This window comes from Dermacentor albipictus, chromosome 7 (genome assembly GCF_038994185.2).
Source record: "Dermacentor albipictus isolate Rhodes 1998 colony chromosome 7, USDA_Dalb.pri_finalv2, whole genome shotgun sequence".
Classification (NCBI taxonomy): domain Eukaryota; kingdom Metazoa; phylum Arthropoda; class Arachnida; order Ixodida; family Ixodidae; genus Dermacentor; species Dermacentor albipictus.
The window spans coordinates 35,659,525-35,686,802 of record NC_091827.1 but is presented as its reverse complement, the minus strand read 5'-3'; the positions used below and the strand labels follow the sequence as shown (position 1 = coordinate 35,686,802).

Below are 27,278 nucleotides of genomic sequence, written 5' to 3'. Positions count from 1 at the left end.
ATCCATGTTCCTTCGCCTTTTTTCAAAACGAATCTTGCTCTGCGCTTCCCCAAGTATACAAGAGGCCGAACCCGAGCCACCTTGCACTGCTTTTTTTTGTAGGTGGGGATTCACCGTAGACCCCCGAATTCAGTCGGCCCAGCACCGTCTGTTTAATCTGCAACGCCGGCACGATTTCTGATTTATAGCACAGAATTCCTTTTGCGAACGTTAGCTCTGGCACGGTTACTTTTTTCCGAATTCCTCGGATCACCTCGTGTTTTTTGTAGCCTCACAGCACTCTATGTTTTGTTATTGCTGCATTCCGCTACCCTTTCATATTTTTTTTTATTTTTGGTAAATGCTTGAGTAGGCTTTTCATTCATTTATGTATACACCGAGGTATACATATTGCTTGACTATACGTTGAGCTGGTGCCACGTTATCACTCGTCTCTTTATTAAAGATCATAATCCCCGATTTATCTGCGTTAACATCAGGCCTAGATTCTTCGCTGCACTGTCGCTCATATTAGCAAGTTTCTGTAAATAACTCGCATTGCTCGCTGGTAGCACTATGTCCTCCGAATACGTCAGCCCAGCCACATCCTGCTCCACCTTTTGCCCATCATGGATGTGAGTGATCAAAATCTAATTTACTAATTTCCAGTCGTCTTCCTACGCCCTTGACATGAATCGTGAACAATATTGGAGACAGATGGCACCCTTGCATCAGTGCTTAGTGAGTTGCCGCAACCTGATTGTATTTCCGGCCTTCCTTTACAATTTGTAATCCTTTGTCTCTAGGTATGTACCTCAACAGCTCCACGAAATCGTGGTCCATGTCCTCTTGTTTTCTACGATACATTTTGGTCTCTAAGGCTTCTCTGTTCCTGCACCTGTTTGTGGCTGTACTGCGCTTTCTTTCTTGTCCAAGTTACCCCTAATGACATCTTTGATGTACGGCAGCTCGTCGTCTCCATCGCAGACGTTACAGTTTGGCTCCCTTATAACCATTAGAAAATTTTTACTTGAAGCTGCGGATGACAGTCCATGGTTCCAGAATCTTTTTGGTGCGCCTGTATTTTCTTTCTTTTCGATATATATACACACACGAGAAGAAAGGGGGTTACTGAGGGGCCCCATTTTTATTAGTCCTATCATGGGGAGCCAACAAACACTGACACACCAAGGACAACATAGGGAAAACTACTTGTGCTTAATAAGTGAAATAAACGATAAATTACTGGAGAAGGTGGGGAACGATACCACAACCTTTGCATAAGGTTGTGTGATCGCTCCCCACCTGCGGGGTAGTTAAATTCTTTCATGAATCAAAGACGAACATAAGGGCAACGGGGTACACCTACGTGGGTGCTTGGTGGAACAAGTTTCTGTGGAAGGCAGTGTTGTGCCTTTCTTCTGTACAGGAAACCTTGAAGCGCATTTAGGTTACGGCAGAAATACTCCTCTCTCAATGTATTTCCAAGACACCAAAATATTATGAAAATTGTTTAAGATAGCGTAACTTGAGTGCAGTATTTTAGTTACGTACAAGTCTGACCGACCTGCTCGCTAATTTATCCCGTCACCCACAAAAGCGATGTTGCTGTTGCAACCGTGCATTCAAGTTAGCGTTGTGATTCAATGCATGAAAGAACGTTTTGTTAAAAGGTGAGTGGAACAACCATGAATTTTCGTGGTGACATTATTGGCTGATATGTCCAAGGTGGTGTCATTCTGCAAATTAAATCGAGTTAGACACGTCACGAAGACGCAACCGCTACAATTTGTAAAGTGCCACATGTGCCGTATGGTATTTAATCAAGAAGTTAATTCGCGACTGTCTGTTACTTAGTTGAATGTGTGTTTCGATTTCTCGTGCTAGTAATGCCCACTTTTCTCAATAACCTTGTTGAAGGTCTAGAATTGCGTCAAGAGCATCAGCCGATTTTTAAGGTGTCTGCAAAACTGAAAAAAATTGTAAGCCAATATAGGCGCAGCTTCTGCGTCATTCGTATACTCTGTCAGAGAAGCATTTGTATGACGACACATTCTTGCCCTTGTGACCCGTAGAAGACGGACAAGATGACTTCGGCAACAGCGGCGTTGGCGGTGGTGGCGGAGGTGGCGGTGGTGGCGGTGGTGGCGGTGGTGGCGGTAGCAGCCTCCCTCCTCCGGTACCAGTCATTATAGAAGCTAAAACGCCAGCCTCGACGACCTCTCCTCCATCAGTAGTACCAGGAAGTGTACCGGGAGGACCGGTACCTCCATCTGGGGGACCGGTTCCGCAACAAGAGGGACCAGCTCCCCAATCTGGGGGGCCAGGTGCGCCCCAAGGGGGACCAGCGCCGCCATCTGGGGGACCGGGTTCACCACAAGGGGGACGAGCTCCTCCATCTGGGGGACCAGGTGTGCCCCAAGGGGGACCAGCGCCGCCATCTGGGGGACCAGATGTGCCCCAAGGGGGACCAGCGCCGCCATCTGGGGGACCGGGTTCGCCACAAGGGGGACCAGCGCCGCCATCTGGGGGCCCTGTTCCGCCATCTGGGGGACCTCTATCTCCTCCTGGGGGACCAGTACCTCCACCGGCAAGACCACTTCCTCCACCGGTAGGACCAGCTCCCTCACCAACGCGACCATCTTCTCCACCGGCGCAACCGAGTGAGCACTTGTTTCTTTTTTTTTCCGCGTTCATAAATTTTTGATCACGGCAGACACATGGTGCAATTAACGGTACCATTCGTCGACTGTACACGTCATCGGACGAAGGGATTCAGCCTGTGCACGAAGATGCGGAGCACTCGTGCAGGCATACGACCACTCTTGTCCAATATCTCCGCAGGCACATTTCGCGCCGCACTATGCCTGCGCATTTAATTTTCTTCCGCCGAAAACTACAAACCAATACACTGCGCGCAACGCTCCTTCGCTGCGGTACAAACCGCATCACTTAAGTGCGTGCATGCTTACCATTGGCAGACACACGGGTACCCAGCAATGACGAGCGGGCCGCGTTTTGTGGGCTTCGTTGACAGCCACTGACTGTAACACTGTAGTTAATAAGGCTAGCACAATGGCCGTCGGACCCGCAGTAGACGTCGCTACGTCCCTTGTCGCAGCTCGTCATGTGAAACTTGTCTAACAAACTTCTTTTAGAGGCGGCGAAGCAAACAGAATTATGAGTCTGATATAACGCTGGAAGTATACTAAGCTTGGCTATCCTCCTGAGACCCCTTGTACAATAATTGCACATTGCGGTCAGTCCTTTATAAAATTAACTCTGAACTAATTTAGTAGTCGTATCACTGACGACAAGAACTGACTAGGATGGGACTGCAAGGAGTGTATATTGGTGATGTCAAAAGCATTGCTCACATTCGTGGGTGAAAGCACTGGTGACATCACGTACACTTCCTAACATCGCCAAATAGACGAGCCCTCTGTGACGTAACTGAAGACACAACCCGCGGTAAACCAAAACTTACGACACCACATATATGAAGTCAAACGCATGCAATACTGGGTGCAAGTGGTTTATAGATATCACTGCCAACAGCTTCTGAAGTAGTTGGCACTGTTTCGATTGAGACCACTGAGTCATCACCAACTACGCAAAATTGGTAGGCTCGCGAAATGCGTTTCCAATACTCTGAGAGGAGCTGAAAATCCAGGATGCGACGTCACATTTTCAATCCACCGCACAATGTAACACTCTCATTTTTTTTTAGTTTGGCAAAAAAAATCTGTTTCTGCGACAACATACATGAGAAAACCGTTTGTGTATGTAAGAAGAGATACTGTTATCTTCATATAACCCTGGTCTTCAAACAAAAAAAAAACACTTCTTGTTTCACATTCGTAGCATATTAGTTGCTAACAACAAGCTGACTTGATAAGCAATTATATTCTGGCGGTGTCTTCGGCTACGCTCACACATGGTATCGGACGAGGCGGAAGCGGCAGAAAGTTCACAAAATCCGGCCGTTTACGGCGAAACGAGCGGAAAACCAGGCGGTCAGTCGGATCGTTCTCGGACCGATTTTTTGGCCATGGGGAAGCGGAAAGCCGGTCGGCGTCACCGGATGCTGTGTTGTTGTGTGAAATGGTAGCTTTCAGTAACTCATAAGTCAATGAATTAACGCACTGCTTGAAGTGGTGTGATGAACAGCGCCACCACGCGGACAAACTTACATAGGCTAGATGGATGTGGGCGAAAGCGGCCGTGATTTGCGCCGCTGTGGCGAAACGAATGTGAACATCTTGGACCCGCGCGGAAAAGATTTTCCGCCCGCTTTGGCCTTTCCGCCCGCTCGCCGCTTCCCAAGTGTGAACGTTGCCTTCCGGTTTCACGAGGATGTGATGAAGCGTTCGAAGAGTCAGGCATACCAAACGAATAGGAGCTGTGTCCAAATCCTTGCTCCCCCGATGGTTGCCTCGCATCCCGGAAGCATGCTTTTTATCGCTGCATGTTTAACGTGTCCCACAAAAAAAAAAGAAAATGCTTTACTCATTCAGCCGAACTTGCGCAGAACGTGGGTAAGAGCGTCTACGGAGGTGTTTTTACGACTCAGCGCGTGATCGTATGGACGACCTGTCACATGTATACCGACAGCCGCCTCTAACATGTTTTCGACAGATTCCAACGGCCAAGAACAAGGTTCCGGTGTGGGCATTTTTCAAATGACTCGCGCGTCGGATTCGACTCGATGCTCAGTCAGAACTTGCTGGGAAATTTTTTTTTCTGATTAGCTGTTGTCGGTACGACATCTCGTACGCCCGCGGATCCCACTCCGCTGTCGTGTTTATGCGCTTGCAACTTGGCAAGCGAGCCAGAAAACCGTCCGATCCGCAGAGTACGATGAGTTGGAAACGATGTCTGCTTCTGTAGTACTGGAACATTCGATAACATAGATTGGGCAGCTGCACGAAGGGCTGCCTATGTGAGGGAATGCGAAATCATAAATACAGTCCTTCTGGGGAAGTCTTCTTTGCTTCGCGCGTTCCTTATAGGCGCAATCTCTCGCCTTCATTCTAACGAAGGCGAGAGAGAAATTCGGCCTCGGTAACCCCAAATCAAAATGCGCCCTGTCATAACGAGCCCGCTTGCTCACGATAAGTTCATAGCTCGAAGGGCCACTCAGCGGCGTTCAATAGGGCATTAATGGTTTTTTTTATTTGATACACTCATGACGTGGCGCCATTTGCTCACCGTTCGCTACGCCGTCACGTGACCGATGACGCGCGACCTCGGCACACGCTTCGTCAACCAGAACCGTGTAGCCGCACGCACACTTTTTGGCCCTGTCTTTCAGTCACGCCAACATATTTTCCGCTCAATGGGGCAAATAACGCTTTCGCATTAAATAATGGATTTAGGCTGTTCGTTACGACTGAGTCGTGTACGGTGAATTGCCTGACGCATTTTGCGCTCAACGCGTGTACAACGCAATGAAATGGTAAGGCGTGCAGACACGGACACAAGAGAAGTGGACAACACGAACGCCGCATTCGGGTTGTCCACTTCTTCTCTGTACGTGTCCGCACGTCTTATCCATTCTTTGCATTATGAATCCCTACCAACGAGCTCAACTTTCTGTCATTCTAAGCGTGTACCTTACCTCGTTCACAATGGCTCGGTTTTGACGACATGCGGCACATTGTGATTTTTCCCGCCCGCAGCGACTGCGAAGCCGAAGCCGACACCGACACCGACGACGATACCGACGACGACACCGACGACGACACCGACGACGACACCGACGACGACACCGACGACGACGACGCAGCTGCCGAAATGTAAGAAATAGTCGCCGTCACGTTCGATAAATAGAAATGCGCGGATAAGCTTTTTTTCTGGTAGGTATAAAGCGCCCGAAATGACTCGTTCACACTGAGGCGACCGTCGTTCGGAGGTGCGCGGATCCAAATCGGCGGCGGCGCATTCCGCCGCACCGATCGGTATTATTTATAGCGATTTCCGCCGCTCCTGTCGCCACCCGAGTCTCTCGTCGCGTGGACCGATGAGAATTCGACTCAGCGACTGATTCATGCCTTGCGAGTTACGTAGCCAGGAATTTCCTTGTTTCTTTATTTTGTTTATTTTCATTGATTTATTTTTTGCGGGGGAAAATAGAGGCAAGTGCTTGTTGTCACACGTCGGTATTCTCAGGGATAACGTTAAGAGACAGAAAGAGAGCGGTGTGGAACAGAGAAGAAACGGCGACAGCGAAAAATTCTGGTTTAACATTGAAAGAAAAAGTGGAGCTGGGGAGGGCATGTTATGCGCAAGACAGGCAACCGGAGGGCCGGTAGTTTCACAGAATGGGTTCCAGGGGAAGAGAAGCGCAGTCGGGGATGGATAAAAAAATTAGATGGGGTGATGAAATTAGGAGATTTGCCGGCGCATACTGGAATCAGCTAGCGCAAGACTGGGGTAATTGGAGGTCGCTGGGAGAGGTCTTCGTCTACACCCCCCCGCCAGTGGGTATAATTATAGACTGTTGCTGCTGCTGATGATGATCCCTGCTACATGTAAAATTGGATTGGTCACGTTCGTACCCGCTGTGCATCGCCCTGGTTACGACGCGCCATGCTTCGCCTGGCGGCACTCCGCAAATCATTGATCGCGTTTTGATCTCGTCTTCTCACGATCTGTCTCGACAGGCTCCGTCAGCTGGCGCGCAAGTAAAGAAGTTCACGGAGGCGTTGAGAATATTGCCCGGTACTGTACGGCAAGCGCCACGCCAAGCATGTCGAGAAAGACGACCTCGCGCGAAAAGTTATAAAAGCACGAACCTTACGCTAGCGCAGGACAGTGTAGGGGGACGTGGTAGGGAGGGTGGGAATGGGGCTAAGCGTGGCTGGAAAGGGGGAGTGCAAGATAAAGGTCATGCTTGGCAGATTACGCTAGTAGTAAAATAAGACGTAGTAAATAAGACGGGTGAGGGAACAAACGCGAGTTAATGACATCTTAGTTGAAATCAAGAAAAAGAAATGAGCATGGGCAGGACATGTAATGAGGAGGGAGGATAACCGATGTTCATTAAGGGTTACGGACTGGATCCCAAGGGAAGGGAAGCGTAGCAGGGGGCGGCAGAAAGTTAGGTGGGCGGATGAGATTAAGAAGTTTGCAGGGACAGCATGGCCACATTTAGTACATGACCGGGGTTGTTGGAGAAGTATGGGAGAGGCCTTTGCCCTGCAGTGGGCGTAACCAGGCTGATGATGATGATGATGATGATGATGATGATGAAAATAAGACGTGCTTTTTTTGTTCTTCTTTTTCTACCTTTCGCGGTGTTTCGCGGTGTTCACGAAATGCGAATGATGTGAACGACGCGGTGTTTCGGCGGAAAGAGATTCCGCGCCGCTGTAGACGCGCCGACGGTCCCAGTGTGAACGAGACACAAGTTCAAGCCTGAAGAAGAAGATAGCCTGCACGTGTGGGGTCAAGGTAAATATGAAAGCGCAAAAACGCGTTCGCACAATATGCCAGCTTCCAGATTGGGCCTTGCCACGAACGCTAAATGACCCGGGGTTAGAAATCGCTGGGCCCGGTTCTTTCATAACAACTGTTCTGCGTTGACCGGCCACCGATTTGACCGGTGTGTTCTGCTCATGCGAGCAGATTTAGTGCTCGAATTAATTTGCAGATACAACTGCTGAGAGTAGTAACTGGAACAAATGTACCAACTGCTTATTTTTCTCTATCACTATGCTTGCACGTAACATTTAGCCTTAGGAAATGCACGTCATAAATGCGGACGTTCACTTATTCTATTACCCTGTTTGGCTCAAAATATGGTCGCTTATTCTATCGATGGTCACCTGAGAGACTATTGTTGACACGTACCATTTCTTTATTGACAAATCTTGCGGTGCTTTACCAAGCAGACAAGTGTAGGCAGTGTGACGTAGAAATACAGAACACAGTCTATCGCGGCAGTAACCCTGTAAGTCATGTGCACTGTAGCATTAGGTAAAGTCCTTGGTTATGAATTAAAAGAGCCCGGTATTCCGTTATAACTGTATTTTTCTGCATTGTTGGTAGTAGCACTGATCATCTCAAAAAGTGCATCTGAAGGGGCCCTCCAGTTACCGTTGCTCAAACTAAAGGGAGAGAAAATAAATGCTCGAGCTATACTAGTAAATTAACATTTTGCAATAGCAAGAAAACCACTCTTACCGTGGTGGCAAGCTTGGTAAGCCTGAACACGCACATAGATGAAGAAATTTTGTCCATATACCTTTCGGTCATCTGTAAAACTTAACCGCAGCGCACCAGTCTAAATCAAAGGCAGCATTTTAAGGTATACGAAATTTCAGAAGGCCGCCCAAATTTCGACTACGCAACATCCCTTTTACTTACATGGCGTATTTACGACACTTGATCGTAACTTCGTCGTTTATGCGTTATAGCAACGCTTTATTTGGCCAGGATTAAAACACTGATACACCGCAGCAGCGTAGTTAAGAATAAGTGCCTCAAACCCGCGTGTTATTAGAAGGGCGCGCGCCCTTTGGACGTTGCTAACTGAAAGTTGTTGAAATTTGGGAGACGTTTTGAAATATCATTTTGTTGTCAAAATGCCACGCGATAAAATTCGGCAGATGCCTGCTGGGTAAATGTCCAAAACACTCCTCGGTGCGAAAAGCAAAGACTGGTGGCGACGGTCACTGTTAAGTTCCCGCACCATGCTAGTCGTGACGTCATGGATTTCGGACAGCGTATGCTTAGGCTTAGTTAAATTCTTTATGGGCTTTAAGATACTTTGCAGTGTGTTCTAAAACAGGAGGCTGAATACAGAACTGCAAAAGTTCCGAGAACGTTTGCTGAACCACAGCGGCCGGAATGCGTTCGACACGGAATTCGCAAAATTGAACATTGGCTTCCATTTTCTCTTCTAATATAACCAACCTCATTACCACCAAATTAACGAAAATGGAATTAGGGAAAGAGCTCTTCGGATTATAACACAATCTAAAGAACCCCGTGTGGTCAGTAATCCTCCGTTGTGTCCCACCATAACACGTGCCCCGTAATCATAACGTGATTGTGGCGCGTAATATCTCAGAACCTTTCTTTTTTTTTTACCCAGACCGGGAGCTTCTGTGTACAGTGGGCGAATCCGCAGTCATAAAGTCCATGTACCCTCCAGACAGGATGTGTACGTACTTGTACTACACACACGTGGTCATCCTGGGAGACCGCATACACGCCGCCAAAGTGGAGAACAGCTGGTCGAGTTTCAAGTATGAGCCCTTGAAATACGGCAACGTCGACATGGGAGCCTCCTTCGACTACCGGTGAGGAACACGTGCTTTAAAAGGCAGCTACTGCTACGTGTCACCTTTCGCTTCAATCGCTGTTGGCGCAGACTACGCCTAACACCTTGAAACGGATGATGATGATGATGATGATGGTGATGATGATGATGCCACCACACACTGGACCATGACCTCGTACCGGAAGAGGGTGCTGATTATAACTATGACGCCTAAATTTATCTAGATGCGGCTGGCACGATACGGTTGTGATAACGCAGACTACGCCTACCACTTTGAAGAGAATCGATCGTGATGATGATGCGATTATTGCGACGACGAATGGAGATGCAGGCTACGAGTAACAGCGCGAAAACCAGAAGCAGGAGCGATGGTGAGGAAGGCTTCAGCTGCCACGTTAAAACCGATTGAAGGACGATGACGACTAAGCCTAAGGCTGAGCTAGGTTTCAGGATGACGATGATTACGATTTTGATGACGACGATGACGACGAACATATTGCTTTTCTTTTCGGTTCATGGTGTTAGGCGTGCTTTGCATTAGTCACAGCAGCAGCAGCTGCAAATTGATTGTACACAGGCTGCGTTTAGAGGCTGGATCGTTCGCATTGCCTCGAGTATCTTTTTTTTTAGTTATCGAGCGAGCCTGAGGTTTAGACCGCAGGACTCGGTCATCGATGTACCGCATTCCATGTAGGTAGCCCGATGATCTCGGCAATGACCCAGTGATAGAGCGTCCGTGTCGTATGCGGGAAGTACGGTGTTAAAATCTCAGAGCCGGCGGAAACACGCAGTCTTTTTTTAATACCTTTTATTGGGTAGAGATGCCCCCTTCCAATCCCACTCCATCCTTTTGTTCGGCTACGTGAGGGGATTGCATGGAAAGCGTATAAAACAGCTCTCCACCTCCCAAGGAACACATCCAACGACAAACTCATGCAACTTGGAATCAGCAACACTTTTGAAGAACTAAGGGAATGCCAGCTCAACGCACAAGTACGAAGACTCAGCATTACAACGACGGGAAGGGCGCTCCTGACAAAGCTAGGTCGGGAAGTAGAAAAACCACAAAGTAGCAGGGCCAATATACCAGACCCACTAAGAAAGAAACTACGCATACAACCTATCCCTCGCAACATGGACCCAAACCTCCATGCGAGTAGGAGACAGGCTAGGGCAGAGTTTTACGAAAAGACGACGGGACATCGGGACAATACAGTCTATACCGATGCATCCCTATACTCACACGCACACAAAAACAACGCGGCAGCGGTGGTAGTAAATAATCAAGGAGAATTAATCACAGGACTCACGGCCGAGGTAGCTAACATAACCGAGGCAGAGGAAATTGCTGTCGCACTGGCAGCGGAAGAAGGTTATAGAACAGGAATATCGCTCAATATTCTAACAGTGTCACAAGAGGCGTGCCGGAGCTACATAAGAGGCAGAATAAGGAACACGGCGCTCAAGATCCTCAGCAGAGTTCCAATCGCTGAGGGACAACCCACACAAAACATTATCTGGATACCAAGCCACGCAGGGATCAGGGGCAACGAAGGGGCGGACTGCCTAGCTCGAGGGATGACCAGCCGAGCAGGAACGTTATACCACATTACATGGGAGTGTACAAGAAACCAGGCATTCCACAAACACAAAACACCAAGTGCGGAGCAATGGCAGAGCTGGCTCACCAGCCGCGAGCTAGAGACTCAAAGAGCTCTAATAGCGCACGCGTGCGAGGCGGCCCGGCTCAGTGGAGCCCTGGACTAGGGGCCCACCCATGGCTGAAGAAGACTCAAGCTTCAAGAATGAAGACTTCGGCTTCGACCCGCTAAAACCTTTAAAGAGTGAATAAAGTTTTCCATTCCATTCCATTTGCATCGCCACAAGAAAGAAAAATGCGGGGGGAGTAGGTCTGTGTGGTTGTGTGCGCGATCTCTCGGTGGGCCCTTGTCCCACCACACGGCCTTGGTGGCAAGCATTCCACGCGGCTGTGACGTGCAGACTTATACCCCTGTCACACGGGTACCCACGAACTCCATTGAACTTCTTCGTCTTTACGCCAATTGATTTGCGCTCCGTGTCACACGGTCTCCATTGCGCCAAGGAAGTAAAATGGAGATTTAGGCCGAAGGGAGTTCGGCAATGACCATTATGGATGGATGGAGTACTCTCGTTCCTAGGTAGCTACAGTTCCGCAGAAAACCATGCTTGTAAATCGTCGTAACTGGATCATTTACAAATTTTAGCGTTATTTCGTTTTACCTTGGGGTGTGTGCCACATAATGGAAGTTTTCATTTGTTTTTAAGGGCATCAGTGCCTGTAGCCACTACACCAATACTTCGCCATGCCGCATCGGGAAACGTCGTTCCGCCATTTCATTTGCTTTTATATGCACGCGAGCCGCATGTGTCGTTTAAGCCGAGTTTCGTCACTCATCTAGAAGCAGTTGAGTTCACCGCGAACACACAGACACGCACGATTACACAGCGGAATCCCAACTCGAAGCGCACCTGCCCAACAACGTGACCCGCGCTGCCCACGCACGAAAACAAGAGCGCAGTGTGGCCAGCATCGCTTGCAACTTCGCTATGCTTGCAAAACGAATCTTCCCTTAACGTACTGCAAAGTTTCTCGCTGTGATTTTGTCTTAATATGTACTGTTTTAAGAAAATACACCTATATTAATTACTTTAACGGCGACCGTATATGTGAAGAGTTGCACGCGGAAGTGAGCGCAGCAGCTCCGTTTCTACCCCGTGCGGCGTCCGTCGAAAGCTCGCACTGCGCCTTGTATCACGGCCGACACTCCATTGCCGTCAATTTCCGTTAGGGAGTTTCACGCTCAACGGAGTTCGTGGGTGGCCGTATGGCAGGGGTATTAGAGCTGTCGCTGGGCGCCCACCGGTAAAATAAATACAAGCGCCCTCACAACCAGGGAGGTGGTCGACCGTTACGGGACCTGAACGCTCGGATTTAAATGGGGTGTTTGTCCCCAGCCGAGGGCGTCCCCACCAAAGAGATGCATTGGGACACCACGTGCGATATGGCCTCCGTGGCAACGACCCACACGACCTCCACGCGACTCTGCGTGGCACCTTTTTTTTTTCTTCTATTTCACGGACTTCCTTTAAGGCTTCGAAAAAAAACTTACATGTAGCACGTATTGAGTAGCAGAAATCGGGATGAGGAATTTTTCCGGATCTTCAACTATATCGATGACAATTTGCTCCGACTGTAACATTTGAGATGTCGAAAAATTAATAGTAACTAATTAGGTAACTAGGCGAAATACAAAGAATAGCCTGACTTGCACAGAGCGCTGGCGAACGGCGTTACTTTGCTTTCGTCCACATACCGGGCACTTAACATATTATAAGCTTCTTGCATTAGTTAGGTGGAACACATGGGCCCATTGTTCTACAAGACGAGTCCCCGCTTGCGTCGGTTTCCCTTCCTCGAGAAACCATAAGAAAAAACATTTGACAATATTGATTATTTAATCCTCGAACTGAATATGCATCCCATATGAAGTTTCCTTAGATTTCTATTACATATTTGAACTGTTCGCTCTAGCCTCATAAAGGGGTACGAGAATAAAGCCTCTAAAAATACACCACGTAGAGGTTGAGAGAACGAGATCGGTAGAACGTGCTGCCTCCCCATTTAAAGGGGAATGCTCATACCATCATCACCATCACCATATATGCCGCGAATGCATCGGAAATAACGTTCCATGAGCTTGCGTACCGTGATTTTTGACATTCCATCGTCCATGCGCCCTTCGATTGCTTCCACGCCGCCACCCGGTGAACCCTCCTGCTTCCGTTTCAGGTACGTCACGGTGGACAAGATACGAGGTGCCACCCGTGCTATGACCGAGCTGTACGGTTACAACCGCATTCGGAACTTCGGCGTGCTCAATGTCGTCGCGAAGGCCGGTGACATTCTCAAAGCAGTGCAGTCCATGAAACCAGTTTTTGACGTGAGTAATCGCTGCGCAAATCGAAATTCCGTCGGCTTCTGCCCTCAATTAACGGTGCCACGCACGGGGGCCCGTCGGTTCTCTACGCGCCATCGAGTGCGTCCGATGCGGCAAGCGCATTTCCGCAGCTATACGCATAATCGCAGTTGTACCTCGCAAACTTGTACCGCTGCTACTCTGCGCAGACACACACTCGCACAGAGCGAGAGGAATAACGCCTTAACCAGAATGAAGAAGCATGCGGTGTATTTCTGGCCTTGACGCGCCTGCTGGGCGTCAGGCGGCGTCGGCTGACCACGTGCACAACCTCGCGACGCCGAACGCGACGCTCCGTGCAGAATGGAGACAACCTGGGCGTCTGCTGCGGCGTCGGGCACGCGAATGGCGGATACACACGAGCGCCGCCAAAGCGTCCGTACTACGGCGTCCGCCATTCGCGTGCCCAACGCCGTTGTAGAAGGCGCGGTTGTCTCCACTCGGGCGTGGAGAACATCGAGCCACCCTATAGCCCGTACCGTACTACAGCGCCCGCACCCGTACGAGAAAGCCGGCCGACGCCGAAAATCCGTCGCAAACTTGTTCCTTGTCACTGGGTCTTACCAGGAGGCGAAAGGTCTCGGCTTTGGCAGCTTCGATGCATTGTGGCAGCGTACGGGGATGTAGATGTGACATGAGGAGTGGTCACCTGTGCCGCGAACTTATAGCGATGCCTTTTGTCGACGCTAAAGCCTCTCGGCGCTTTTCGCGTTTGTGAGTAGCTGCGTTCGACGCTTTATCCAAGGAACCTGGAGCCCCTCTTGTCCCCTCACGAACGCGAAAAGCACCAAAAGGCAGTACTGTAGGAAAAGGCATCGCTACAATATCGCGGCCCTGCTCCTTAAACCACTTTCTATATATGTCGCCTGCGTGTTAAAGGGGCTTTTAGACACCTTTTGGACAGAATAAGAAAACGTTGCCACTCGGTTGCTGAGGCTGCTCTGAACGTGTCAACCAACTATTAATGCATGGCATGCAGCAGGGGATATACAATCTCGTGTCGGAAACAATCAAAGTTCGCTTCCTCTCGCTTCTGCTATGCCGTCATGCAACTTCATGGCAAGGAGCTGGATTGCATTCCCATATTTTTAAACTCTGGCTGAAGTTAGCTGGGACACCCGGCAAAGAAAACGCGTGTGCATGGCCGAGAATTTTTCAAGAAGTGCATCAACTTTTCAAATAAAACTTTGCGGCAGCCATAGATGCCTCTATCATGAAGTCTTATTCATACATATGTGTGTGGGTTTGTGTGTGTGTGAGTGTGGAAAGGTGCAGGGCCTTTCACGTAACTTAAACCACAGACGTATCTACTGGATCGACAGGGGGCGCCAACCAGTACAGTGAATGAGGATCATCCCCTGGCCCGCTCTCTGAAGTGGGAGAGGGTCCAAGTCACGTAATTTGATCAATAGCCATATCTACATGGTGGGCAGGAGTCACTGTCTCCCTGGTCACTCGGTAGATACGTCTCTGGTTCAAGTAACGTGAAAGAACACCCTGTATATATGCAATGGTGATCAGTAAAACAATATGTGCAAAACACGCACACATACACATGTGCGTGTGGTTTTCACATATGCTTCCAAACTTAATATTGCTCAAGAAGTCAATGTTATTCAACAATATATCAGCAGAATTTAGTCAACGACTTTATTGTTGGAAACTACTCAAGAGTGGCTCAATAATACTTAATACCATTCAACAATATATACACAAAATTTAGTCGACTTATTTGTTCTGAACTACCCAACAACATTACTGTTGAATTATTGCTCTGTGGTTCAAATAATTATTGAGGTATTGTTGAAAGGCAAGTGAGTCAACAATTCATCAACAATTTGCCAACAACATTCCAACATTCATTTTCATAGAGGTTGGGTTGCGGATACTGTAATGGTAAACAAATCTGCCTGAACTGTTGGCGACACAAGCTTAAGAAACAGGACACAATAAAGAGACGTCGCTTGTTAGGGAAGTAAATTTTTGTTGGCTTGTAAACGCAAAACACGTAACTAAATCCAATGCACCTTTTCAAACGGGTGTCGGAGTCCTCAGATTTCATTCTTCAAGATCTGTCCCAACCACGTTTAGCGAGCACTCTTTTTTTTTCTTTTTGCAGGAGATCTTTAAGCACTTTAATGGCTCGCACAATGTCATTGCGATCGGAGTGCGTGACTACAGTAGTCCCAGCATGGTCAGCTTCGAACAGGCGGTCAAGCTGGCTCTAGAGTAAGTATCGTCTGCATGCCGGTGCGGTGCATGGCAAAGGTACATCTAACAGTGCATCTTTCCGTCGCGGTGTAACACTGCGCTTCGTTTGGCATTTTATATGGCTCCTTACGGGAGTCGACGTCTATGGCGCTTATTCGGCCGAATCTTTTCGAGCATTGGTCTCGCATCCCATAACGAAGCTTCTGCGCAGCGCAGGGGAGCCCATTTTTTGGCCACGTGATTGCGCTAAGCGAGTAAGCAAGCGCCTCATAGGCACGCGAAAAGCCGTCGCGCAATCATGGATCCGCGGCATGGGGTTCATGTACACCACTGCTGTGCACAGTCCAGGAACGCTGGAGCAAATGCCCATCTGTGAATACAACTGTAAGGGCAAGGGACACGCGGTATACGATTCGGCGTGCAACCTGGCAAGTTTCAAAGAGATGACGTCAGATTCGAAACGGTCAGTAACTGCCGTGCATGGCAGTTACTCCTGCCAGGAGTCAGCGGTACTCCCTTCTTTGAAAGAGAGTGCCGGCGATATTACTTCATGTAACGGTACAACAGCTCTCCCATAGAAGAGTTCAATATGGGGCGCGAGTTGCAGTTGCTCGCGCAATAATATGAGCCGCTAGCGCTCCAACTGTGACAGACAGATATAATGACAACGATCCGTTGATAAGTACGAAACTCGAACGCAAATGTTGGGATTTCACCTGCCAAAAGCACGATCTGTTTATGAGGCAAGGGAGACTCCGGAATAATTTGGAGCAACTGCAGTTCTTTAGCGTGCACTCAATGCACTGTACACAAGCGTTTTTAACGCGTAAGCATTCGTGGGCCGCTTCCCATGGCAATCTGTCCATCCGTCCGTCTGTCTGCAACGTGTGACACGACGCCCTAGTTAGGTATATATGGAGTCCTACGGGGATATATATGAGAAGGCTTGATGAGTGCGCATGACTACAGAGATGTGTGGCTAGTACTAAAGAAGTATTGAAGGTTCGTTGAAGAAAAATACTGAGTCGACTTGGACAATTCGATGCCATTCCGGAAACTTCGCAACGCTTGTTTCGTGCCAAGAAAAGATTGCTTACCAGAAAATTGCGTCTGGAGAGTCCACATATGTTTAGCGCAAGTGAAATCGCTTGCCCCCGAGCGGGAAGAACGTGACCTTGCATATGCCGTCACTGCCCTTCAATGCCGTCGGTGAGTAAAACGGCGCTCGACAGGGGGCGCTACGGTTCTCTGCGCAAAACGCAAACGCGCGGCCATAGGGAAACCGAGCCAACAGAGCGTTCGATTCGCCGCTGCATCTGCTCTTGGTCACGTGGCGTCGGACCGTTCGGGAATCCCGCGACATCGCACGGACGCGGCAATCTCTGCTACTCGCAGGTTGTGCGAGTTTCGGGAGCCATCAAAAAATTGCACTACGCGATAACGAAACTACTCGAACACGAAAGCGCTGGCGGCGAGGAGAAGAGGAAACGCAATCTTTCGGCCGCCCGCGCCGGTGTCAAGAGTAAGGTCAAGGAGTTGTTCTTCTCTTTCCTGAACAATCAAACAGAACCGGACAAATACCATTTCCTGTCGTCTTATAATGCACATCAACGATCTTTTATTAGCGGGGGCCGAGCACTAGTAATGGTATTACAATGAGGAGTGCATTCACCATCGGGCTATTACTTTAATGTCCCGAGGGAGAGTCCACTCCAATTCTGCATTTATTTCTATTTCCCAATTACCTTAGACCTTCTTGAGCACCAATCTTCCGCTTTAGCTTAACCTAATATTTGCCTTTACGGTTCTTTTAGGAGTAATTAGGGCTAATAAAACACTAATAAGGTTAGCTCTAATAACATTATGTAAGCCTTAATAAAGCTCCTGGAGACTAGTGAAGAGCAAGGAAGCGTATCGGAGATTAAAATGAAATTACTTAAGAGTAATGACGGGTAACTAAGAATAGTGATGCTAATCAAAATGATTTAGGTCATATAACTACTTAAGCCTAATCAAGATTATTTGAGGTTACTTTAGATTGAACAAGCCTGAAAGGTTAAGAATAAGATCAAGCTTAAATGTATGAAAAGTAATCCGGGTTAATTAAGCCGACTTAAGTCTAACGAGCGACTGAAGCCCTGTCATGATAAATAAGCTTAATGAAGGTCAATTCGTATACAATGCTTATCCCTAATTCCGATTATCTACAATGACATTATTTCGACCAATAAGGTTAATTTCGAGTATAATTAGGTTCACCAATTATATAACTGCATCAGGTATTTTGCAATACTTCCAGCACATTGTGTCATCCTAGATACATTGCGTCATAGGCAGAAAGTTTTCATCTTTCCGGGAGGCGGGGCAGTACTTACTAGCCATGCACGTCCACGCCAACAACGGTGCAGTAAGCATTTAGACGCAATAATATTTTAACTGAAAAGTTATAGGCAACTATAAAGCAGCCTCAAATGATGGGGGTAACGAAACTCTCGCAACGACATTTTAGGAGGGAGGTGTAGGCTTCGGCATTGCCGAAGGGGGGGAGGGGGGCTGTCCCTTTCCGCGGTAAACTGTGGAGGAGGCTCAGGCCCCGGCAGCCCTCCTGCCCCCCGTATTTGTCGCCTATGCGTTGCGTCATCCGCGGTGTGCATCACTCAGCCACTAAGTCAATCATTCGTTGCATGAGTGCAACGAGACCAACTGGTTATAATGCCTACGCGCTATCTGAAAAGTCGCACTAGGAAGTTTCTGCTGTAATTTTGCATTCATCCTCCATCATAATGCGGCCGAAGTACGAAGCCCTCAAAAATAAAAATAAAAACGGACATGCGTGCAGTTACTACTACACAAAGAAAGGCGTCACCAGTATTCCCTTTGTGAAGGACATTGCTGGCGACTTTCCTTTATTGAACAGTACTACACTCTTAAAAACACTTTGCATCCTCTGGGGCTCACCTCATCCCAGAACAATAATCGTCATCTGTCTTGCCCGTATTTGCTTTCTTTAAACCGGCGATCCCGATACTTCCAAGTAAAGAAAGGCTTGCGCGTTATGAGCGTGACGAAGCATTCTCGACAGGAAAGTAGCGCAGAGCTTTCATGAAAGGAACCCCAAGAAAGGTACATGACGATTACTGTTGTGCCACAACATAAGCCCGATAGAGTGCAAACAGGTTTAAGAGTGTATTACTCTCTAAACTGAAAATGGATTTGTGTGCAGCTACTCCCGTAAAGAAGGGCGTCATGAGCACTACCTTAGTGGAACACTTAAAAAAAACGTTTACGCATTCTGAGTCGTATTTTGTCCCGCAACAATAATCTTCCTCTGTCTTGCCCGCATTTCCTTTAACGTGGCGAGCCCAGTACTTCCAGGTCACGAGCGGCTTCCAGTGCTTCCAGGTCACGAGTACTTCCAGGTCACGAGTAACGAGCGCTGAGGTTTAAGGAAACGCAAGCACGGCACATGACGGTTATTGTTGTGAACAACGCCCCAAAGGGCGTAAACGTTTTTAAAGTGTGAAGGCATGGTTACTCTCTTCACAAGGAGGATGCAAAATATGGATTTCCTGCGCTCTGTTGCCCGCAGTTCATTGGCCGTGGACACGGTTATCGCCATATCTTCAGCGATTTCGGCGGAGAGTAGAGCCGATTGCCGCGCCGTGCCTCCGAACATCCTGTACAGTTCGGCAGATGATAAAAACCCGAGCTTGGTACGTTTGCTTGGACCTGTACAATTTCGAATTACGTCCAAGGGTCGAGTTCATCAATAATCACAATTTGCAAGCATAAGCCACGGCCGGCCTCAACTGCATGGGCCGTAATCACCTGCTTCCTTTGGGAGGCGACGGCCAAGGCCTACCACTCGAAGGGTGCTAAAGAGTATTTACCATTCCAGGAATAAACTGAGCCAGGTAGCTATTAAGTGCGAGGTTCATTGACAGATTTGTTCAAAATTAGCGAAGATGAAACAGAACCAGGACGCAGTAAGGGTAAAAGCAAGCCAATTCAGGCTGGTACTCATAAACGAACATACAGCTTTCGAACAGGAAAGGGGAGATAACAGAGAGGTAAAGGATGAAACCATAACTAGGCTCATCTCCGAAGCAGCAATTGAAGTGGAAGGTAAGGCACCAAGGCAACCTACGTTGGAAGTAATACTGTTCCTATTAATAGCGACGAAGTTAGAAGGGCCTTGCAAGACATGTCCCCAGAGAAAATCTGCTGGAGACAATGGAACAATAGAGAATTAATTCAAAGTTGGGGGAGATATTATGCTTAAAAAGCTTGCTGCCTTGTAGTGTAGAAAGCGGGAAGAATGCCATCATAATACTAACCTATAAGAAGGGTCACGTCAAAGAAATAAATATAGGTCTATTCTAGCTATCTTTCAGTATTGCATTAAATATTCACCAAGATAATTTCCAACAGAATCAGGGAACACTTCAATCAACCAAAAAAACAGGCAGCTTCAGGCACAAATATTCTACAGTGATATTCTACAATGTCCCGGAATAACGATCGTGGCAGTAGATATACAAGCAACACTTTTTTGCAGAAAAAAAAAAACAAATCGCACGAAAGTTTTCTTTTTCTTTGCCAAACGACGTCCACTTCGATGGCGCGGCAGATGGGAGGGTCACTCACAGTGACGTCACACTGTTTCCACACACTGGGCGGTCTATTCGAGGCACACTATAGTCAAGCCAGTAATGTTTCGTCACGGCACTCCCGGTTCGCAACTGAGCGCCATGAGCAACATGAGCGCAACATGAGCGCCAGTTTGAAGGGTTTATCTGGCTTAGCGATGGTGTTCATGTCGATTGCAGAAAGTCTATGGCGTCCGAGCATCTACTTTCGCCGGACTGGTTGTGTGGCCATTCAAACAAGGCGTTGGCTTCCCCTAGAAGTCCCAGCCAACTGTCATTCCTTCGCGGTGTAGCACACATTCTCTGGTTCAAAATCGCAAACGTGTAATTTTCTTTTGCTTGGTGCATAATGCACATTTCTTGTACATTTCAGTGGGACTTCACATTTGAACACCTGACGTTTTCCTTATTTCTTGTTTAACTCTACTGTACAGAGATTCACTAGTGCCGTGCATCTTATTTAATTCTGCACGAAGTGCCACTTTAGAACGTAATTTGTTTGTCTTCTCGGAGGCCAGCAGTGCCAACTATTAAAGTTAAATATCATCCTTTATGAAACCTTTATACGCTTGTGTTTCAAAATTGCTGCTACCTCTCAAGCAATGAAATAGGGTCCTGCAAGAGTAGACAAATGTGTTTTAACGTTTTTAAACGTGCCCGACAAAAATTACTATTAATCACTTCGACAATAAAAAAAATCCTGCATCGAAAGCGAATAATCCACTAAAGGCTGAAATGATCAGTGATTAATCGTTAACTGAATAAAAAAATTAATCGACCATCCCTAATTCGTAAGTGTAGCCTTTTTCTTATTTAGAACTAGTGCACCTTTACCGCACACCTTCCGCACTATTCCAAGGATGTTCAATGCCAATTCATTTGTTCCTTTCGCGCAAAACAGCAGCTTGGAACGATACGAGACAAGCAAGTCTATGGCCGCAATTTTCGCCAAGAACGAAGCACTAAGCAGAAGGGAGTCGTCCGCGGTGTTGTGGCTATGCCGGCTACACGTATAAATTCGGCCAGTGTCAAATGAAACAATTGCTTGTCCTTTTTAAATGCAAATTAATGTCGGTATGGCAGCATTTCAGTAATTTCTTTTTCTCTGCGCGTTTTCATTCGAACAAGAGCAGAACGTTATCTCAGGCATCGCAGCTAGAGCCTGAGTAAATATTTTACTGAAAAACTTAAGCGAAATCGCGCAACAAACCACTCTGCAACCTGTACAGAAGCTTGCTAGTAAACACATGCTGACGAGACTACTTTTCAAAGCCGTTTAAGCAGTCCAACGGACACCGAACTGTGGCACTACATCTCGCCGCGCAAGTATCTGCACTCGCGGGTCGCGTAGCTTTGGCTCTGCTGCACGGAACTACCGCAACAGAGCGTAGCCAGCGGATGGAATCGTACTGCGTAGTGATATTCGAACGCGCGCAACTGTCTGCAGGTCAAGCTGTGGCCCCTGCTGAAAAGGAACGCCACTGACAAACAGACCACAACGCTCGGACTTTCGTTCGAAATGGGCACGCTGATTTACGAGCTGACCAGCGACCAAAACGACCTGGCTAGCGCCATCAACGCTAAATGCTACAGAGGTTCCCTGACAGGCAGGGAAGCGGTGAGTTTTCGAAGAGAAGGACTTCTTTGCTGACTTCGCACGAATCGTACGGGCTTAGCATTTCACGCGCTAAGCGAGGCTCCCTAAACGGTTGCAGAAAATAGTGCCCCTTCCCCGTCACAATCTCTCTCTCTCTCTCTGTCTCTCTCTCTCTCTGTTTCTAGCGTTTCTGAGATCTGACTATCCATGTGACCTACTTACAAAAGCGGCGATTTCGTTACATTAAAATGCGAGTTTTCCAAATGCCATAAGACAGGTGCCAACTGGACAAGTGTTATGCTTTAAGTGGCCGAGTAGCCGTTCCGCAATTACGTGTATCTCCAAAGTGTTGCACGTATATAAAGAAAACTAAAGTGTGTGTTTTATGTGTTTTTATCTAGAGGCCATTATCAACCGAATAGTTGACAAAAATAATCTTCGAAGGCGCGATGAAGGCGTTTTCGAATCGAACACTTCTCTCGACCACAGACTAGACGAACAAAGTATTGGGCACTTTCAAAAGTTCCGCCTTTGCCACTGGCAAGCCAATCAATTTTGCGAGGGTTGGCGCAAGCAAAACCTTCTGAATGACAGCAATAGGTTCCCTCTCGGTGCTCAGATGAGGGGAAGGGGGGAGGGGCGCTCATAGAGAATATGCGGCGACCCTAAGGGCGACATGAAAAGTTCGGAGTAATTCTCACAAAGCCTTTCTGTTCGCTCTTTCTCCCTGCGAGTGGTGGGAGGCGGCGCGGGTGATCCTCCTCACAAGAATCGAGGCAAGCAGCCTGACAACGAGAGCTTTCTTTTTTAGGTGTAAACAGCATAGTGGGGGGGCACATCCGACACACATATTGCGGTAAATGGTCAGCGCGAGCAAGATAAAACCTCAAGGAGTGTTCCAGCGTCTCATCATGTCCGTCTTGCCTCCCTGGCACGGTTGTTGCGTGGAGTTCGCGCATAGATGCGACAGCGGTGCCTTAAAGGGACGCTAAATGTTACTATGAAGTGGAGTTAAAGTGATAAAGCAATGCTGTAGAACGTCTAACGCGTCAATATAATCGCGAACAGAGCTTTAGTGACCGATAAATTGAGAAAAATGCATAACACGATTTGAGACACCCCCCCCCCCCCCGCGACATTCCTGTACTAGCCCGATGATGGCTAGAACCGGATGGCTAGTATCGGCTAGTATAAATTATGATGACCTCTGCTCATCATAATTTATGTCACTAGTACTCAACTACACGTATTAAAAAAATCATTTCATCAGGTTATAAGAGGGAAGAAAATGCTACTTGTCTACTTCTGTACGATTCGAAGAAAAAAATAAGATTTTGACGTTACCCTCGAGTAGTATGGGTGGACGAAATGGTTTCGTTTTCGCTCGACTCTGCGCCGCTTGCCTCTGCACCGGGCGCGCTTTGGAGTTTTGGTTGTTTCGTTATCGTGTTGTGCTGCCCTGGTCCTGCTGGCTCGCGAAGCTTGCATTTTTTTTTTTTTCATAATATCCCATTTGGAGGAGCCTGCTATTCCTGCCGCCAGGCAGTCATGGCTGAGAGCGGGGACTGCTTGGAATTTGGACGTTTGACGCATTTACAGCTCCTAAAGGGAAACAGCAAATGCTGAGAGAAGAAGAAAACAATGGGAGAAAGTTCTCAGTATTTCCTGTTTGAAGCTTTTGCACAGGGCTTGCTACCTAAATATATGGGAACAGAGAAATATATTTTTATCGCTAGTCACTGCGCCGAATTTGATTGGATAATTGTTGCATTTAAAAGAAGTCGAAATAAAGTAATTATAGGAACCAGAGTTTCCATTTATGCCGTCAATTTCCTAATAAATATCTAGGAAAATGGAAAATTTCAAGAACGAATATACCAACTTCACAGCTCTGTAACCCCGCAATAAAGATCTAACACTAAGTCACATCAAAGACCGCTGATAAAATGGGCAAAATTGATGGAATATACACTGCTTTAAATACGACACTTTATGTACGTAAGACTTCTACAAAACCCTTACAAATACCATAGAAAATTTACACATTTCATTTACCACATTTGTCCGTTTGAGATACCCCTCTAATCCTTATCTGTGTTTGTATACGGTAGGTGCAGTATCTCTCGTATTTTTTTTTTCTGTACACACCTGTCATCACCATTCAGCCCTCGACAACCATCATACATCACCTTATGGTCCTCACTTCGTAGCTGTATCGACGATAAATATTATTACAAGCATCGAATTGGCTTGTACATAGCGCATAATGGAATTGGCATTGAATGGGAAGTCTTGAAACCGAATTGAATACAAATCGAAATGTGCCAGAAGTGAAGTGAGTCTAATGTCGCATAATTTTCTAATACTGAGCAGGCCATTTTGACCGTTACTATAAACAGCGCTTCATGTACTGCTATATGTTCAACGTTAGCAAGATTGTCGTAATATGGCGCATTATGAATCGTTCTTCAATAAAAGCGCCAGTTGAGCATTCGGAACGATTAAGCAGTTTATTCGCACGCTTAGGACTCGTTGATGATTGTGTATGCCAGCTGTTTAGCAGAAACATTCTGGTTACCTGGGCGACGTAGTCTTCTCCAGTGCATCTCAATTCCCGTATTTTTCTGCAGTCATGGATGAAATTTAGTGCACTTTTCGTTCACTGTTATGCTTGATCCCGTACGGTTGGCGATTTCAAATATTCGGAAGCTACTCAAAAGGCCTTTCGTATTTACGAATAGCGACCATTCGATTGGAAGACGCAGTCGAATAGGGGAACTTTCGATTCGTTATTCGAAAGTTTCAAATGTTGGCACACCGTCAGCATTTATTGAACCACTACAATTAAAACTTTTGCCTCACATTAAATGTCATCATGTGCATCGAATCTGCGCCTGCCTTTTTGCTTACTAATGGGCTTCGAGGGTACTGATTCGACGTCGACTGCTGGCGTTCCGTTCTAGCTCTGCGGAACGGCGAACAACGTCGACAAAGGCAAGCAGACGTTGGCCGCACCGTACGTCACGTACGGTGGATTCCCGACTTCCGGTAACAAGAAGAGAGTCGTCTTCACGGACTACCAGCACTCTGCCACTGAAAGGGTCAGTACATAGCAGCGCAAGCGTGAGGTCGTAATTCGTCTGGCTAATTTTTTTCCCGCAAACATTTTACCGTTTGCGGATTAACGGGTTGTATACACAAGACGGCCGGGTTGGTGGCGCCAACTGGTGGCGCAGAACTTATTCAAACAAGAACAGAATATATATTGCAATAGCCAAGTAACTTCTCTACATCGCAGCCGGTGTAAATTTTCGCCAGTGTCCTAATCGGGAACACGTTTTTTTTTGTTTTTTTTTTAACACCGGAGCTGTTAGCCTTTCGGTAGTCGGCGTTTTTCGTGTCTGTCCGTGAACAAAACTTATCGTCGTCAGCAATGGCTCATAAGCCCCTAAGCAAGCAAAAATTCAACGGCTCATCCCCTCCCCCCCCCCCCCCCCGAAATGTAGAGGCTGCAAGCACTTAGCAAAATGTAGCGAAGCGTGCGTACATTGTCTAATCATGCATACAAGTAAAGAACAGCGAGCGTTTCGCTGAACAACAAGCTCTAACAAGCACCTATCATCAGCAGCAATTGATCATACCCCACGTGAGTACGCCAAAAATGCAATGGCTCGCACCCCCGTAAGGCAGATGATACCAGCCCTCAGCAAAGCGAAGCGAACAGTGAGTGCACTCACTGATACCACCCATGCAACACAGAGAATAGCATACATTTCAACAAAGCACAAGCTCAAACAAAACAAGCATCCGAGCCATCAATAAAGCATTGCACCAGCCTCAGCTGTTGTAGAGGTGATTTTCAAAAGCTTCGCTGGACATTCACTCTCGGAGAGCCGGATTGGCGAGTCAATTTTTTTCAGTAACTCATCTGACGCGGACACGTGTCGAAGGGGTTGAGGTTAAATGAAGCGCCAGTAGATGTCGCTACCAGCGTTTTTGCTTCGGCGCACTTCTCCCGGTAACCCGATATAGCGCAAACATTAAGAAGTTTCCAAGGGAAGCTAAAGCTCTCTAATATTGCAAAGCTTTAGTGTGTCCGTAAACTTCTCTTCGCTTACGGATTACCGGGTTACCGCAGCCGTGGACGACAACGTCAATGCTGATTGCGACATCGCGTGACACTTTGCTCAACTACAATGCGAACTGTTCTTGTATCGCGTGAGTGTTCTCGGTGATAAAAAGTGATAAAGGGGGCGCTCGTGAAGGAGTTTTCCGCTACCAACGCTTTAAAACAGCAGTTATGTTGAGTACAGTAGGTCAGTGAAGTATTAGCTTTGTGCGCTATCTTGTTAAACTCTGCGTAACGCAGTACCGGCATTGATGCGACCGTACACCACCCTGGTAACCCGGTATACCGCAAGCGGTATCGACGTTTACGGGCAAGCTAAAATTCTCGTCGGAAACTGACTGCGGTGCAGTCAGAAACTGCGGCGGACGTGTACAGTCGTTCACCAAATGCCTGTATCTTTTCTACTACCCCACCACACTTAGAAATATTATTGCGGCTGTGTGTACATTGTAGACTGGCACACAGTTACTACTCCATAAAAATTTTAAGAGCTCAGGGTGGACTATTGTGCTTTTGTAACGCAAAAAATACGGTAATTTATATTTTTTTCATCAACGTCTAAACAGCACCCAAGCAGACGAAGCGTGCTGCTGTTGTAGTTGCCACTACGACGTAGATCCTAGCTAGCCGCCTCTGATATTTTCCCTGGAAACCGCGAGCCGCCGCGGCCGGCCCCGAATCTCGGAGGTCACGCTCATAAGAAGCGAGTTATAGGCTATCCGTCACTTATGGCAAGTGGTGAAGGATGACTTTTTTTTTCAGTTTCGGTATCAGAAGCGGCTATTTTTTTAGAGCTTTGCATGACGCTACTGTTCGTATTTCAAACGTAAAATTTGTACGGAGGTTCCTCGACATCGACACTATCTCATACTAGGCATACATACTATGCGTTCCAAAAATTTTGTCGCAGTCGGCTTTCAAGAGTACACGCTTTGCGGAGCGCACGGCGCACCTTGTCCTTTTTTTTTTGCAGTTCTTGAACGTCAGTGGCGGAACTGGCAGCGACGACCTTCGTAGTCGAGTGGCCTGGATGCTGTTCAACGTGCACCTGGAAGACACGGGAAAGAATTGCGGCGGTCTCAAGCCTTTCGAGCTCGAAGAGAGTTTCTGCAAAGTATTTCTTCCGTCAGGCCAGGGATGCTGAAACAACGCAGGCGATTTGAAAGGAGAGGGATAAAAATGTAAAAAAAAAATAAATTTCTGCGCTTCACTGTGGCGTGACTCATTGTCTTCTAACGCGACAGCGTTAAGGTCACCGTGTTCGAAATTTGGTACGAAAGCCGGTGCTGGTGGTCCCAAAATTCTTCAAAAGCTCTAACTCAATGTGATGGGAGTGACGTTTCCCTGGAGCTAGGGAGTGATACTCCTAATACCACCGTGCCCAGAACCGTTGAAGATGCGCGGC

The 27,278-nt window shown here is 47.5% G+C and overlaps 2 protein-coding genes across 3 annotated transcripts in view; both read left to right on the top strand.

The window, feature by feature from the left end:
• LOC135905716 (uncharacterized) overlaps nucleotides 1–27,084 on the top strand; it is a 37,990-nt gene extending 10,906 nt beyond the window's left edge. For both annotated transcript variants that reach the window (XM_065436695.2, XM_065436696.2), the window contains exons 7-15: nucleotides 2,055–2,642; nucleotides 5,661–5,777; nucleotides 9,080–9,287; nucleotides 13,101–13,251; nucleotides 15,407–15,516; nucleotides 19,088–19,211; nucleotides 21,595–21,765; nucleotides 24,708–24,845; nucleotides 26,847–27,084. In XM_065436695.2, coding sequence (XP_065292767.1) covers nucleotides 2,055–2,642; nucleotides 5,661–5,777; nucleotides 9,080–9,287; nucleotides 13,101–13,251; nucleotides 15,407–15,516; nucleotides 19,088–19,211; nucleotides 21,595–21,765; nucleotides 24,708–24,845; nucleotides 26,847–27,017 — 1,778 coding nt within the window. In that variant the 3' untranslated portion in view covers nucleotides 27,018–27,084. The remainder of the gene's footprint in view (nucleotides 1–2,054; nucleotides 2,643–5,660; nucleotides 5,778–9,079; nucleotides 9,288–13,100; nucleotides 13,252–15,406; nucleotides 15,517–19,087; nucleotides 19,212–21,594; nucleotides 21,766–24,707; nucleotides 24,846–26,846) is intronic.
• LOC139047814 (uncharacterized) overlaps nucleotides 1–27,278 on the top strand; it is a 205,694-nt gene that overhangs the window by 55,607 nt on the left and 122,809 nt on the right. The gene's annotated exons all lie outside the window — the stretch shown is intronic.